We start from the raw sequence: 15,308 nt of genomic DNA on the forward strand, positions 1-15,308 counted from the left end.
CTTATTTTAAAGTGGAACTTAAAAGTAGCACAGAAAACCATACATTGATTTACTACATATTACTGTATTTTATCAGTATCCATGGTGTAGTTATTAGCATTTGAAAGTGATGGAATTTTTGGAACAGGGATCTTGAACCTGTTTCGTTCCACTGCTTCTTATCAGCTGCTTCCAGCCAGCCTTCTTCATACGTATGCAAGAATTATTTGCTTCTGTTCCCATAATGCTATAAAGGTGGTGTCATTTCTCACACCAGTTTACAAAAGGTGATGTGGGAATTGCCACAATGATATAGTTATCCTAATAAGGGAAGAAGATCAGCAATTATGATTCTTCTTTATCAGAAGACAGGAGAACTAGAACAATGTAAGACAATAGATTTTTTTTCCATCAATAGTATTGTTGTACTGGAGATACAGTAGGTTGCAGTAAGCAGGTCTGATCTATGGGCAGTCACAGACCTCAGTGAAACTGATGGCATGAAACTCATCTTTCATTCAGGCGAAATGAGGAAACAGTTACATGCCCCTTTGTCTAGTGATAGCTGGCACAATGGAAACCACTGCCCATGGACTAGACCATATGCAAGGCCTGAGAAAAGGCTAGAGCAATTCTGGTTGAGTGGTTTCTCTAGGGATTGACAATAGGAGGGCCAGGGATTAAAAGAGGGATGGAGGAAGGGAGTGTGTGCGCGCACGTGTGCATGTGTGAGTGTGCCAGAAAGCTATGGAGAGACAGCAATAGAAGTACTGGTAGCATGGCCCTGACAGAAAAGATCTTTTTGGTCAGATGGGTGAATATAAAGGTAGGCTTGGAATTATGAGCAAGGAAACTGCTTCCTGTTGTCTGATCCAACCATTCAGAGAAACAGGACTTTGTGTCCATTCTTTGTAAATAAAAAAGGCTGTATCATGGAACTACTTGACACAACACCAATTTTTTTCCTTCCAACATAAAAAAAGGTGGAAGACCCTGAATACTGGCGAAAGGCTTAGGCTAAAAAGCACAAAGTCAAAGATGGCCAAAAGGAATTAAAACAGCACCTAAAACAGGAGCTGGAGACTTTGCAAAAGATGTTGACGCAACAGTGGGAGGTTTACCAGAAAGGACTGAGAGATGACATGCAGTCTAAGGACGTGGCTACACTAGCAGTTATGTTGCTAAGATTTTGTTGCTCAGGGGTGTGGAAAAAATACTCCTCGACCAACAGAACTTTTGTCATCATAAGCGCATTCATGCACAGCGTGATGTCAACAAGAGATCTCACTGCGCTGGTTTGATTATATCAACAGGAGAGCTCTCTTCCATCGGCATAACAAGGCTACACGAGCCCTCTGACACCGGCACAGCTGTATTGGTACAACTGTGCCGCTGTCAGCTTGTAAGTATAGACATGGCCTAAATCTTTCTTCAGGCAGCAGCTACAAAGTATCTGGGCAGACTGAGAAGGCCAGCTGCAACACTCCCACTCTGGACCAACAAGGCAGATAAATGAGGTGACAAGCAAACTGACTCCCATGGATCAGAAGGTTTCAGAGTGGTAGCCATATTAGTCTGTATCAGTAAAAACAATGAGAAGTCCTTGTGGCACCTTAGAGATGAACAAATTTATTTGGGCATAGGGAGTTCCCGGCCAATGGGAGCTGCAGAGGCAGCGCTTGGGGTAGGGGCAGTGTGCAGAGCCCCCTGGCTGCCCCTAGGCATAGGAGCCTGAGGGGGGATATATCATCTGCTTCCCAGGAGCAGCACTGAGGCTAGCAGGGAGTCTGCCAGCCCCGCTATACGGTGCCGTCAACTGGACAGTCAATAGCCAAGCTGCCAGACTGGACAACTGGATAGTCAGGACAACTGTCCAGACTGGACAACTGGATAGTCAATAGCCAAGCTGCCAGAATCCCTTTTCGACCAGATGTTCTGGTCAAAAAGCCCCATACCTGGTCACCCTACGTACAAGCAGGGGTGATGAACAGCCGGCAGGGGCTGGGTGACAAATTTGGAATACAATTGCACAGTTACTCAGGTCAGAAATGTGCATTGTTGTGACAAGTCACCTGCTAGGATTGATATTTTTGTATTTATTTCAGGCAGATGATTCTAGTAATATGTCTACAAGTTTTTTAACCAGCTGCTCAATAGAACATGACTGTTGCTTACTGTTAGGAGGTACATCTTGGAGTAGGTGACCAGCCATTCTTTGTGCATGTAACTTTGGCCTGCAGATTTTCGGGAAAACACACATATGAAATTTCATCACGTTCTTTGTAGGTGGTCCAATAGTTAAATATAAATTTACCATTTTCCAAATGACCAGGAGAACACTTTTCTAAAGAAAAAAAAAGATTTAAGTTCAGTTAGCAAATGGAAATCAGACATTTAACAAAGAAAAAACAAACCAAAACAAATTACCCTTTTCAAAACTAGCTATTTATTTGAAAAAAAAATCTTTCAAATAAGACCTTCTTGCTGCATAGTACTGTAGTACTTTATACTGAAGACCTTTATTTTCAAACGTGAATCAAAGAGCTTGATTTTTTCCACTGGCCTGAACCTTATGATATCAACTGTGCACAGCTGTAAACAATTACACAAGATGCAAGGCAGTGAAGAATCAGGTCACATGGGCCAGATTCTCAATTGGTGCAAAACAGCAAGCTCCATCAACCTCATTGGAACTACACTGATTTACACCAGCCAAAAAATCTTGCCCAATATGTTTAAGTAGTGGCGTCTGCACACATTCATTTACAGCAGCGGACATTATCAATCATATTATGCCCTCAAGGTATTTTATTGACAGGTATCACTATGATGTTCATTGAATCTGATTATTAAAACAAAAAGCATCTTTACAGAATCCAAATGATACAGGTACTGAAACACCAACATGTAGGGAAATAGATACCATTGCTGTTGATTCAGTTTGTGTTCAGGCTCAGGCCCTAGCTGAAAAGTTCCATTAATACAAAATAAAAACCAAAGTCAGGTGTAATGGGATTGTTTAAATCATGCCATTGTAATGGAAATCATATAATCAGCCCAGGATAAACAAGGTGACAGGAGAAGGCCGACAGCCAAAGGAAGTCTCTCTTACTTTCCTTCTCCCCATGCTCAGTCACTGGACTACCGTGATGAAGTGTAAAGGTAACTGTGTTAAGCCCTCCAAACTAAATTCATGTTTGTTTCATGCAGCAGATTGAAATGTATTATTCAGACAGGTTTGGGTTTGGGCTCTTGTTAGGGTTGCCAATTTTGGTTGGTCATATTCCTGGAGGTTTCATCAGATGACATACTCTTCAATTAAAAATTAATCTTTAATTCCTATAGACTCCATGGCAATCCTGGAGGGCAACCCTGGCTCTTATTCCTGCCACATTATGAGACCTGATTTTTTTTTCTTCCCTTCCCAATATTATCTAGCAGCATAACATGGTGCTCTTGGCCAGTGGCATTTTTCCCTTTCATCTGAGCTCTCTGGGAGATCTACCATTTCCCACTCATTAGTTATCACCTAAGGATCAAACTCTGAACCTGGTGAACTCAATGGCAGTTTTGGCATTGATCTCAGTGGAGGCAGGATTTTCCCTGAAGGCCTTAAGGCCTCATGGTAAATTACTGTGGATCCCATTACCACTAACTCAGATTAAGCCAGGAGTTTTGCTACAGAGCAAGTTGCTCCCTCCTGCCAAGGGCTAAAGATGCTGCCTTCACAGCTCACTAAGCCTCTGACAGCCTAGGAGCAAAGAACAAGGTTTGGTATCAAAATTCTGATTCCCTGAATATTTTTTAACTTTTTTCCACCCACTTCCATGAGCTATGAATGCCAGGAAAGTGTGACTGGCAATTCCAGTGTGATTGAACTTGTGGAGTACTTGTAACTTTGCATTTTCTGTCAGGACACTGCCTATACTCGGAAAGCCTCCACTGTGTTTACCAACTGTCCTTCTGCTTCAGATCCCTCATTAAAAATAATTTGCCATAAGAGTCTCTGTCTTTTGACCTTGTACTAGAATTGTCACCCTGTGTAATATGTTGGTCTGAATTCAACTGCAAGGTGTTTGGAAAAAGTAACTGTTCTTTTTTGTGCTTTGTGGAAGTCCTATGCACATTCATAGCACTATTTTATTCACAACTCCACACTCAAGGTTGTGATGAAAATATTTCCATTACAAGCATTGTTTGGACCCACTCCTCTCTTTTTACTTTTCATGGGAAGTAGCTTTTTCAAGGAGAAATTTTATAACTAACATAAGGCGGGTTCCCTGTCCTCCTCCCACTCTCCAAGAGTGGGATAAACATTTTCAAACACCTAGATCTAAAAAGTGAGCCCTTTGTTAAAAGTAAAAATAAATAAATATATAAATAAATTAAATCAGATCAAAAACACACAAAACCCCTTCACAATATTCCTGCCACTTCTAACTTGAAAATAAAACAAGCTACAAACTGAAAAATTCATACATAGGCAGATATTTATACATCCTCATGCCTACTTGTTAGAATTTCAGTTTTCATACTAATATGTCATTGATTGTGTTCACACCAACCAGACGACCCTGGGCTTCAGAGCCCAAGCTCCAGACTCAGCTGTAATCTCTATACAGGTATCTTTACTGTGGCAGTGCAACCTCTGCAAGCCCAAATCTCTTGCTACAAACTTGGAGATTCTCTGCCAGGGACTGTGTAGACGTACCTTTTGAGGGGACATGAAAACAGCTGGTCAGACAATAGGACATTCACAGGTGCTCCATGAAAAATTATGCATAATAGATGGATAAGACTCATAGATTACAGTTTTCTTCAACTGGCATTCAACATTTTCCACTTAAAATAGAAAGAATCTGGCTTTGTGCACTAATCTAGCTAATGCCCAGGCTTTCTCAAAGACTTTGTGGACTCTTAGGATTCTCTGCCTCTCCAGCTCTGCTCCCCAACCTCTCATTACCCCAATTAGTTACCCCTCCCACCAGAATCAGTCTCTGGCTACCCAGACTATATACATCATCTGTGTGTGTGTGTGTGTTTCAAAAGGTTGATTGAGAATATTTGACCTGGTAGAGTAAGGGTGTGCCCGGAGTCGGGGAACAAGATTTCTTTTGTTTCAGATTGTAATAGCATATTCAACATTTCAAAATGTCCCTAATGACCTTTCCCAACCCTTCTGGGGGGAGGGGGGTGGTCATGACCCTCTGGTTGAGAAATCCTGGCCTAGTAGTTAGAGCACAGAGGCTGGACTGGAGAGTGAGGAGTAAGGGGGATGCAGCCCCAAGCCTCTCCTTTCCTGGGGGGCTGCTAATCCTTGAAATATACATTATAAAAGGGCGATTTTGATCATACTTGTGCTAATACTAAAAAGAAAAGAACAAAAAGACTAATTTATGCACCCTGCTGCTATTGATTTTGTCCCAATTTCTTAAGCTTTCACAGTTAAAGTTTAATTAATGTTTTTAGACTTTGAATTGTTGGTAATGAGGGTGCGAATTAGCGGTGTTAATTGTCATTGCTGGTGCTAATGACAGAACTGCAGTATTGTTTTAACCTTGCATAAACAAGGTGTCCAGTTGACCATTTCAAAGCAGAGCAGCAAAAAGGAAAGCTAAGTTAGAAAGAGAATATTGTAAGCAAGTTACCCAAACTTGCTAACTATTTTCTGTTAGTACTGCTTCAGAATTATCTCCCATGATGGTGGATCATCTCTCTTAGAAAATGATAATCAAAGCAAAGATATGAGTATGAACTTGTTCCCTCAGGAGACTTCAGAAGAAAAGGCAAGCATTCCTGAAATCAAGGATAAAACTAATGATGAAAGAGATGACCCACTTTTTCTAACATCTGTCCATACAGAAGGTAGAATGAATAGTAGTGATAAAGAGGATGATGTTGCTGGTAGCGTTGAACAAAATCTGGCTAAATTTGATAATGGAAGAGTTTTGTACTACATGTATTGAGAAAGGACTGTTCTATTTTCAGAATCGCAATGACAAAGTTATAGTTTCTGAGTGTCAATACAAATGTCAGAAATGGTATCTTTCACCTCTTCTTTTTAAATGAAAACTACCAAATGGAGAGCATCATCAGAGGCATTGGTTGAAGCATTCTAAATCCACAGAAGCAGTATTCTGTTTTATGTGAAAACTCTTCATTGCCTAATAATCTTAGCACCTTCATAACCTCAGGCTTTTCCAACTGAAAAAAGCAGAGGAGAAGACTTGCTCTCATGAAAACAGTGTGGAACATTGCGACGCCATAGCTGCATGGCTAGCATGTTCACAAGGCAAGAATCACATTGATAGGGAGAGGGTACAGCTGCGTCTAACACAAACTGCTTACTGGGAAGACATTTTAAGGCATATCATGACAGTTATTAAGCTTCTTGCTGAACGTGGTTTAGCAGTTAGAGGAACGGAGGAAGTTATTGGCTTTCCTCAGAATGGAAATTATCTAGATATTCTTGAAGCCATCATCAAATTTGACCAGTTTGTAAGACAGCATATTAAACACTGTGGAAACAAAGAGAAAGGTCACCCATCCTACTTGTCGAAAACAAACTGTGATGAGTTCATTGGGCTATTGGGACATGAGGTTTTGGAATTCATTGTAACTGAAGTCAAACAGGCAAAATACTACTTTTTGATAGTAGATTCAACTCCTGATATTGCCCATGAAAATCAGTTCTCTGTCATTTTATGCTACTACTTACGTGGCGCCATAAGAGAGGATTTAATTGGGTTTATACCAACTGAAAGCCAGGTGGGCAAGTTGCTCTTTGAGATCATGAACAGTTTATTGGATGCAAATGACAGTGCTATTGAAAACTCCAGAGATCAGTCATACAATAACACAAGTAACATGTCTGAAAAGTATGAAGATTTTCAAGCTTATATCAAAAAAGAGTAAACCCACTAGCTGTGTACGTGCCATGCACAGCTCTTCTCTGAACTTAGCTGGAACTTGCAGTATTGGTTGTTGCATGGAAGCCATAAACATTTCAGTTTTGTTCAGAAAGTATCTTTTTTGTGTCATTGTCCAGGCGATGGAAGCTTCTACGAAACAATCTTATCAAAAGGAAACAAAGACCTCTCCCCTTGTCCTAAAAACCCTGTCAGGTATGAGATGGTCCTGTCATGCTGAATGCTGTAAAACAATTGTAGTGAAATATGAAGGCATTCAAAGTTGTTTGAAAGAAATGATGGACAATGTTGAGGAAAATGGTGAAACTCAGAGGAGAGCACAATTGTACAAGAAAGCGTGCAGCATGGAGACTGCTTTTATTAGTATTTTATGGAATGTTATACAAGAAAGGTTTGACAAAACTAGTGTACAGCTTCAAAAGCCAGGTCTGAATCTTCTTGTTCCTGTCAATTTTCTGACTTTCTTTGCAAACATTTGTCACAAGCTTACAAGTCTCACTTTGATGATTTGAGGAGCAAGCAAAACAATTAGGAGGTTATGCTGATAAGTCCAACCACGAAGTACACAAACATACTCTAAAGCAAAAATTTCCTGATGGCAGAAGTGACACTGCTTTGAGGGAAAGGGAAATTCAAGGTTGACTGCTTTTGTGTTATCCTCCATAAGCTATGTTCAGAACTAAAAAGAAGAAGTTAATGGTATACCAATTATCCACAAGGTTTGGTTTGCTTACATTTCTTGATCAAATAAAGTGACGCGAACTACAGGGGAGATGAAAACATGCACTCACACATTTCTCAGTGCTTACCTGAATGATCTAGAACCTGAGCTTTTCACCAAATGACAAATATCTGAGCAATGTTTTCATGAATATTTACATTGCATTGAGACTGTATTTGACTATACCTATTTTCAGCTGTGAAGCAGAGTGATCATTATCTAAGCTTGCCTTTAAAAATGTTGTCTTCAGTCAACTACGGCAGAAACAAAGTTTAATGCTCTGGCTACTATGTCAATTGAATGAGATTTATTTCAAACACTGTCATTTCAAGATGCAATAACTGAATTTGCAGCACTTAAAATTGGCAAGATGCCTGTCTAAATACACAGCATTTCATTTGACTCTTAATTTTCCATATTTTTATGTTTATCCAGGTAGTTTATTCTGTTCATTGTCTTTGATTTTCTTTTCATGATTATTCAGTAATATACATGATTTGTTGGTTGTCAAAAGCAGGGTACTTTTTTTGCTTTTATTAATAGTGTGTTCATGAAAAGGGGGCCTCCACTTATTAATCTGGCCAATAGGAGAGTTGGGTTTTATTCCTGGCTCTGACACTAACTTGTGTGAATGTTGGCAAGTCATAACACCTTTCTGTGTCTTTCTCTTCCACCTTTTTCCTGTTTTGTTTATTTAGATTGCAAGCTGTCTGAGGGAGGGACTGTTTCTTATTGTGTCAGTACAAAGTGATGGGGATCCAATCTTGGTTATGCCTCAACTCACTACTGGAATACAACCAAACATTATTATTAATTATTATTATTATTAATTTCCAGGAAAAGTAAAAATGATTTCTGTAGAATTTTTGTGTGTGTATATGAAGTACTACACACAATTGTTCATTATGATAGTAATGGTTGATGGTTTTATTTGAAGAACATAATTTTATGACCTTATGTAAGACTGAGAATTAGGCTATGTTTATACATAAGCTATATATCTAATATTTGTCTAGTTAGGGGTATACAGATTATTATTTGTATGATATTGATGTACCATACAATTTTTACAAGAGCCTACATCCCATTGTCACAACTGACTTGTTAAAGTTTCTTTCATTTGTAGTTTTGTATGATTTTGAAAATAACCAGAATTTGGCTAGTCTTTGTACAAATAAGAGGGAAGGTTGTATAGACAGTTATTAGATTAAGTTATTTGATGGATGGCCTGAGACTGCAAAGTGGAATGATATAGAGGAGTCTTCAGCTGGCTAGTTAGCTTTAAATCTGCTTTATATGGCTAGACGGTTGCAAAGCAGACTTAGCATGTGTCAGGATCACTAGCTGTAGGCCTCCATATTCAGAGCATCTGGCAGTGGCACTCCACCCTCTTTGCACCCAAAGAGCAGCTCTGAAAAAGAGATAACATATGCAGCCTAAAAAGTAATCTCCAGGGCAAGCTGCAAAAGTCTTCTAAGAAACAATATATTCCCACATAGCAGGAGGAGTGTGCATATACGCATGTGCACACAGGGGCAATGGCAGAAAAGAGAAAAGAATCCCTATAGTTCTGTCACTCTCACAGGCAGTTTTCTTACAGCTGAATATCCCAAAGACAAAAGAACCAACTAAGCCCTTCCTCGTGAAGAAAATTTCACAACACAACCTACCCCTCCTCATAGGTCTCTCTCCACACAGGTTATTATTGATCTTTGCTCACCCTTTCTAAATCCACAAGATCCCAGTACCTTCCGCAAACACTCTCGCTCTCAGAGGGATACCAATTCCTACCCTATTCCCTTGTAAGAGAAACAGAAATGCTGGTTAAGGGATCAGCAATAAGGAGAAAGCAAAAAAGGAGGGAAAAAAAAGAACAAAATACAAACAACCCCTTTGCAAATCCTGCAACTGGTTTATTGAAGGCCTGTTCCAAGTACTGGCTCCTTCTAATGCTTTTGAATCCTTTTAAAGAGACACTCATGTCCTTGGGTGACGGTCTTTGCTGGGGGAGTCAAGGGGCCACAATGGAGCAGCGTTGTAGTAACACCCACCCTCCCTCGCAGTCCTGGTTCTGTCCATTGCTGGATATAATTATTAGTTATAGTACAATAGAATTTTTAAGAAAATAATACAAACATATGTTTACTTACTAAGGCATTTTGGCGCAGGAGACCAGCCCGCTTTAGTACATCTGATCAGAGGCCACCTCTCCTCTCTTTCAGATACGTAACCATCAAGACATCTGTAGTAAATTGACACGCCCAACTGTGCTGGAAAGGCTTGTTCTTTGTAATTTTCATAATAGTCAGTTAATACTCCATTTTCTATATGTGGGTAGTCACAGTGTCTCACTTTAAAAAAAGTTTAAAATGTATAATATTAGAAGGTGCACGTGGACACTAATTCAAAGAGGTGGAAGGAGAGAAGAACTCTTCCAGGTTACAGCCGCAGTTTCCCCAAATTGTTCCACTGGAGCAGGAGATAGAGCTTTCACCTGGTAGGCAGGGTTTCCAGCCCCCAGAACCCACATGTTGTGTGGGATCTCCGCATGATACAAGGCCATCCACCAGTTGGCAAGAGAGTGTCATGGAGGTGACTGAATTTCCTCCACACAAGACAGGACATGATCCACATACTAAAGGTTCTCTTTATGTGCAGATCCAGATCTTTGGATTAACTCCATGTTTTCCAAGACATCTGTAGTCACATTATCAGAGAATTAATTTATAACACCATTGCTGGGCTCCAAATCCACTTACACCTCTTCCTGTTTTAAACAGCTGTCATTTGTTTGTAATTATCAAAGCCAAATTCTGAAGTCCTTGATAAGTTTTTACTCAGTCCCTACTCAACAAAACTCTTATTACAGCCACTGGGATTTTATCTGAAGAAAGATTGAGTAAACATTTGAGAAAGAACTTCTTGATTTTGCACAGGGAAAAGAACTGCCTGGAAGAATCTGTTGTACGCATTGTTGGTGTTCCCATGTCACTCCCAGGATATTAGAAAGTGAAAGTGGGTGTGGTAATATATTTTATTGGATCAGTTTCTGTTTGTGAGAGAGACAAGCTTTCAAGCTTACACAGAGCTCTTCTTCAGGTAGAGACTGACAGTTCAGAATAAATGAGGAAACAAAAATGGAGGGTACAAATCTAGGGCTGTGGTATATGTAAGTGACTAAGAATCCAATTATGATAATAGGTTTTTATTTTATTTTATACCATTCATACACTCATGGTATCATGCTTGGATGCTGCTACTTGGATGGATAAAACACAGCTACAAATCTTCCCTGTAGAAGGGTTGACTCTAGCACATTTTGTCAAATAAATCATGATGTATATGTTGGTTGTATAGTTATTTACAGCTCCATTCACTTATACCATATCATCTTATTTTCACAGGTGCTTCATCCAAGTCCATCAAAGTAAATAAGGAAAGTAAATAAATAAGTGTTATTTACTCCTTCTCATAACACAAGAACTAAGGGTTACCAAATGAAATTAAAAGGCAGCAGGTTTAAAACGAACAAAAAAGTATTTCTTCACACAACACACAATCAACCTGTGGAACTCTTTGCCAGAGGATGTAGTGAAAGCCAAGATTATAACAGGTTTCAAAAAGGAACTATATAAGTTCATGGAAGATAGGTCCATCAATGGCTTTTAGCTAGGATGGGCAGGGATGGTGTCCCTAGCCTCTGTTTGCCAGAAGCTGGGAATGGGTGACAGGGTATGGATCATTTGATGATTACCTGTTCTGTTCATTCCGTCTGGGGCACCTGGCATTGGCCACTGTCGGTAGACAGGATACTGGGCTGGATGGACCTTTGGTGTAGTGCTTGGGGGGGATATTTTTGGGGAAAGATGTCTCCAAGTGGGCTCTTTCCCTGTTCTTTGTTTAACATGCTTGGTGGTGGCAGCATAGGGAGAAGAATCTGTTGTATACATTGTTGGTGTAGCCATGTCAGTCCCAGGATATTAGAGAGACAAAGTGGGTGTGGTAATATCTTTTATTGGGCCAGTTTCTGTTTTTGAGAGAGACAAGCTTTCAAGCTTACACAGAGCTCTTCTTCAGGAAGAGACTGTGACAATTCAGAATAAATGAGGAAACAAAAATGGATGGGTAGCGAGGTGGACACCAGCTCGAGCCCAGAGGGGTTAAAACAGCCCTGAGAGAGGGCTACTGCAGAAGAAAGGCAGCAGGGCTCATTGGGGAAGCAGCCTCAGCTGGGGGGGCTACACCCCAATCAGGGCCCAGCTGGCTCTGTAAAGGCTGTGAGCCAGAGGCCCAGGAGACTCTCTCTAGCTTCTCAGAGGGACGGACCTGGCTGCAGGGATCTAAGCAGAGTACTTAGACTGGAGCAGGGCTGGGAAAGGGCTGAGGAGCTGGGGCACTCCAGGCAGGAAAGCCCCAGGCTGCGGCCTAGCATTAGGCCCAACAGTTACTGGGGTTGCAGGGGACAGCCCAAGGTTAGACAGATGCAGCAGGTCCAAACCCAACCTTTCCTGTGATGAGTGGCTCATACTGCAGTCTGCCCAGGGCAGGGACTAGCTGGTGACTGGCAGAAGCCTATGACTGAGGCAAGGTAGGGATAGTGGATGAGGGGTTCCCCTTGGAGGGGGAGATCCAGAACTGTGGGGTACAGCCAGGAGGCAACACCCAGTGAAAGAGGTACCGGGGTCCTGGGAGGGACACGGGAGCCAGCAGCAAGGTGAGATACCAGCCTGAAAAGGGCGCTCTGGAGGCTGGAACGCTAATTCCCAAGGACAACCAGCAGGTGGCACCGCTGGTGAGTCCTTGCCCGGTTACAGGATGGTACAGATCTAGGGCTGTGGTATATGTAAGTGACTCAGAATCCAGTTATCATAATAGATTTTCATTTTCTTTTATATCATTCATACAGTAATGGTATCGTGCTTGGCATGCTATCATTTGGATGGATAAAATACACAGCTACAATCTTCCCTGCAGAAGGGTTGAGTCTAGCACATTTTGTCAAATAAATCATGGTGTATATGTTGGTTGTATAGTTATTTACAGCGCCATTAACTTATACTGTATCATCTTATTTTCACAGGTGCTTTATCTAAGTACATCAAAGTAAATAAGAAGTAAATAAAAAACGGTTACTTACTTTCTTGTAACTGTTGTTCTTCGAGATGTGTTGTTCACATCCATTCCACATTAGGTGTGTGCGCACTGCGTTCACAAGTGTCGGAAACTTTTTCCGGGGCCCCCCGAGTGGCGCCACTGTGCCGTGCAATTATACCCCTGCCGGCCCGACCCCCTCCAGTTCCTTCTTGCCGGCGACTCCGACAGAGGGGTAGGAGGGTGGGTGGTGGAAGGGACATGAACAACACATCTCAAAGAACAACCGTTATGAGAAAGCAAGTAACCATTTTTTCTTCTTCAACTGCTTGTTCACATCCATTCCACAAGCAGGTGAATTACAAGCTTTCCTCTGGAGGAGGGTAGGAGTTACAGAACAACTGCTCAAAGGACAGCTCTGCCAACTGCCACGTCCTCTCTGGCCTGCTGGTTGACCACATAGTGGGTCGTGAAGGTGTGCACCGAGGACCAGGTGGCTGCTCTGCACATTTCCTGGATCGGGACCTGTGACAGGAACGCCATGGAAGTCGCTTGTGCCCTGGTCTAGTGGGCCATGACCGCCGGGGCCGGAACACCTGCGAGCTCATAGCACTCCCGGTTGCAGCTTGTAATCCAAGATGAGATCTGCTGCGCTGACACCGGGAGGCCTTTCATCCTCTCGGCTACGGCCATGAACAGCTGCGTGGATTTGTGAAAGGGCTTGGTGCTCTCCAAATAGAACACCAGAGCTCGACGCACATCCATGGTGTGCAAGCTGCGGTGACTCGGGTCCGTATGGGGTTTTGGGAAGAACACCGGCAGACAAATGGAATTGAGAGACCACCTTAGGGAGGAACTTGGGCTGTGGCCGGCGCTGCACCTTGTCCTTGTGAAATACTGTATACAGTGGCTCAGAGGTGAGGGCCCTCAGTTCTGACACCCTTCTGGCTGAGGTAATGGCAACCAGAAATGCCACCTTCCAGGTAAGGTGGAGGAGAGAACAGATAGCGAGGGGCTCGAAAGGGGGTCCAATGAGTTTAGAAAGGACCATGTTAAGGTTGGATGGAGGGACTGGGGGGCGGGAGTACGGAAACACCCTCTCCAACCCTTTAAGGAACCGTCCCACTATTGGGTGAGAAAACACCGAGCCCCCCGAGAACCCCAGATGGAAGGCAGAGATGGCCACCAGGTGCACTCTAAGTGAGGACGGGGTTAGCCCTTGCTGCTTGAGGTGCAGGAGATACTCCAGGATGGCCTCCACTGGGGCCTGGCCCGGCCACATCTGTTGGGGTTCACACCAAGACGAGAACCTTTTCCACTTGGACATATAGGCCACCCTGGTAGAGGGCTTTCTACTACCAAACAGAATCTGCTGCACGGGAAGGGAGCACTGGCTCTCCAGGGCGTTTAGCCACAGAGCCTCCATGCTGTCAGGTGCAGTGAGTGTAGGTCGGGGTGGAGAAGCCGCCCACCGTCCTGTGTAATGAGATCCCAGTGTAGGGGCAGAACTACTGGGGCCTCCACCGACAGCTCTAGGAGCGATGCATACCAGTGCTGCCGGGCCCAGGCTGGGGCGATGAGGATCACACCTTGAGCAGGACCTTGTGCACCAAGGTGAGTGGGGGGAAAGCATACATCAAGCCCCCTCTCCATGGGATTGCAAATGCATCCGCGAGCGAACCCGGGCTGTAGCCCTGGGACGAGCAGAACCGCGGGCATGGGCCCTGGTGGCAAACAGGTCTAGCCGGGGAAACCCTCACCAGCGGAAGAGCGAAAGCACGATGTCCGCCCTGAACATCCACTCGTGCATGTGGTACAACCTGCTGAGGGAGTCCGCCAGCTCGTTTCGTACCCCCGGGAGATAGGATGCCTCGAGGAACGAGCCCCGCCCTGCTTGTTTATATAAAACATGGCAGTAGTGTTATCCACCAGAACTGTCACGCTGTGACCACTCAGAGTGGCGTGAAAGGTCTGGCAGGCGAGACAAACCGCCCTGAACTCCTTCACATTGATATAGAGCGACCGCTCTGCTCTGGACCACAACCCCTGCATCATGAGGTCCCCCAGGTGAGCCCCCCATCCATGGTCTGACACGTCCATCACCAGCGTCAGGTCCGGTTGTGGGGCAGCAAAGGGGATGCCTTCGCAAATCACAGGCTGGGACTGCCACCACAGCAAGAAGTCCAGCACATCCCTTGGGGCTGTCACTACCAAGTCCAGGGGGTCCCTGCCTGGGCGGTACACCCGAGCGAGGCACGCCTGCAGAGTTCTGAGTCTCAGTCTGGCATGCCTGACTACGTGCGTTCATGCTGCCATGTGGCCCACCAGCCACAGGCAGCACCTGGCCATTGTCATTGGAAACTGGCACAGGGAGGCCACTGCTTGTTGGATAGCCCGGAATTGGGATACTGGAAGGCTTGCCGTGGCCTGCACCACATCCAGGACCTCCCCTATGAATTCCACTCTCTGCGTGGGTACGAGCGTGGACTTGGGGATGTTGACCAGGAGCCCTAGCTTGCGGAACAATCTCAGGGCCACCTCCACATGGCCCCGCACTTCCGCCTCGGATCAGCCCGCCAGGAGCCAGT

The 15,308-nt window shown here is 43.6% G+C and overlaps 1 protein-coding gene across 1 annotated transcript in view; it reads right to left on the reverse strand.

Moving 5' to 3' along the window:
- The window catches only part of LOC311524950 (complement factor H-related protein 5-like), a 139,835-nt gene that overhangs the window by 106,565 nt on the left and 17,962 nt on the right, over positions 1–15,308 (reverse strand). Inside the window, exons 6-7 of the mRNA XM_084636623.1 lie at positions 9,780–9,980; positions 2,160–2,323 (exon numbers count right to left, since the gene is read on the reverse strand). Coding sequence (XP_084492749.1) covers positions 2,160–2,323; positions 9,780–9,980 — 365 coding nt within the window. The remainder of the gene's footprint in view (positions 1–2,159; positions 2,324–9,779; positions 9,981–15,308) is intronic.

This window comes from Lepidochelys olivacea (genome assembly GCF_965140295.1).
Source record: "Lepidochelys olivacea isolate rLepOli2 genome assembly, chromosome: 8".
Taxonomy (NCBI): domain Eukaryota; kingdom Metazoa; phylum Chordata; order Testudines; family Cheloniidae; genus Lepidochelys; species Lepidochelys olivacea.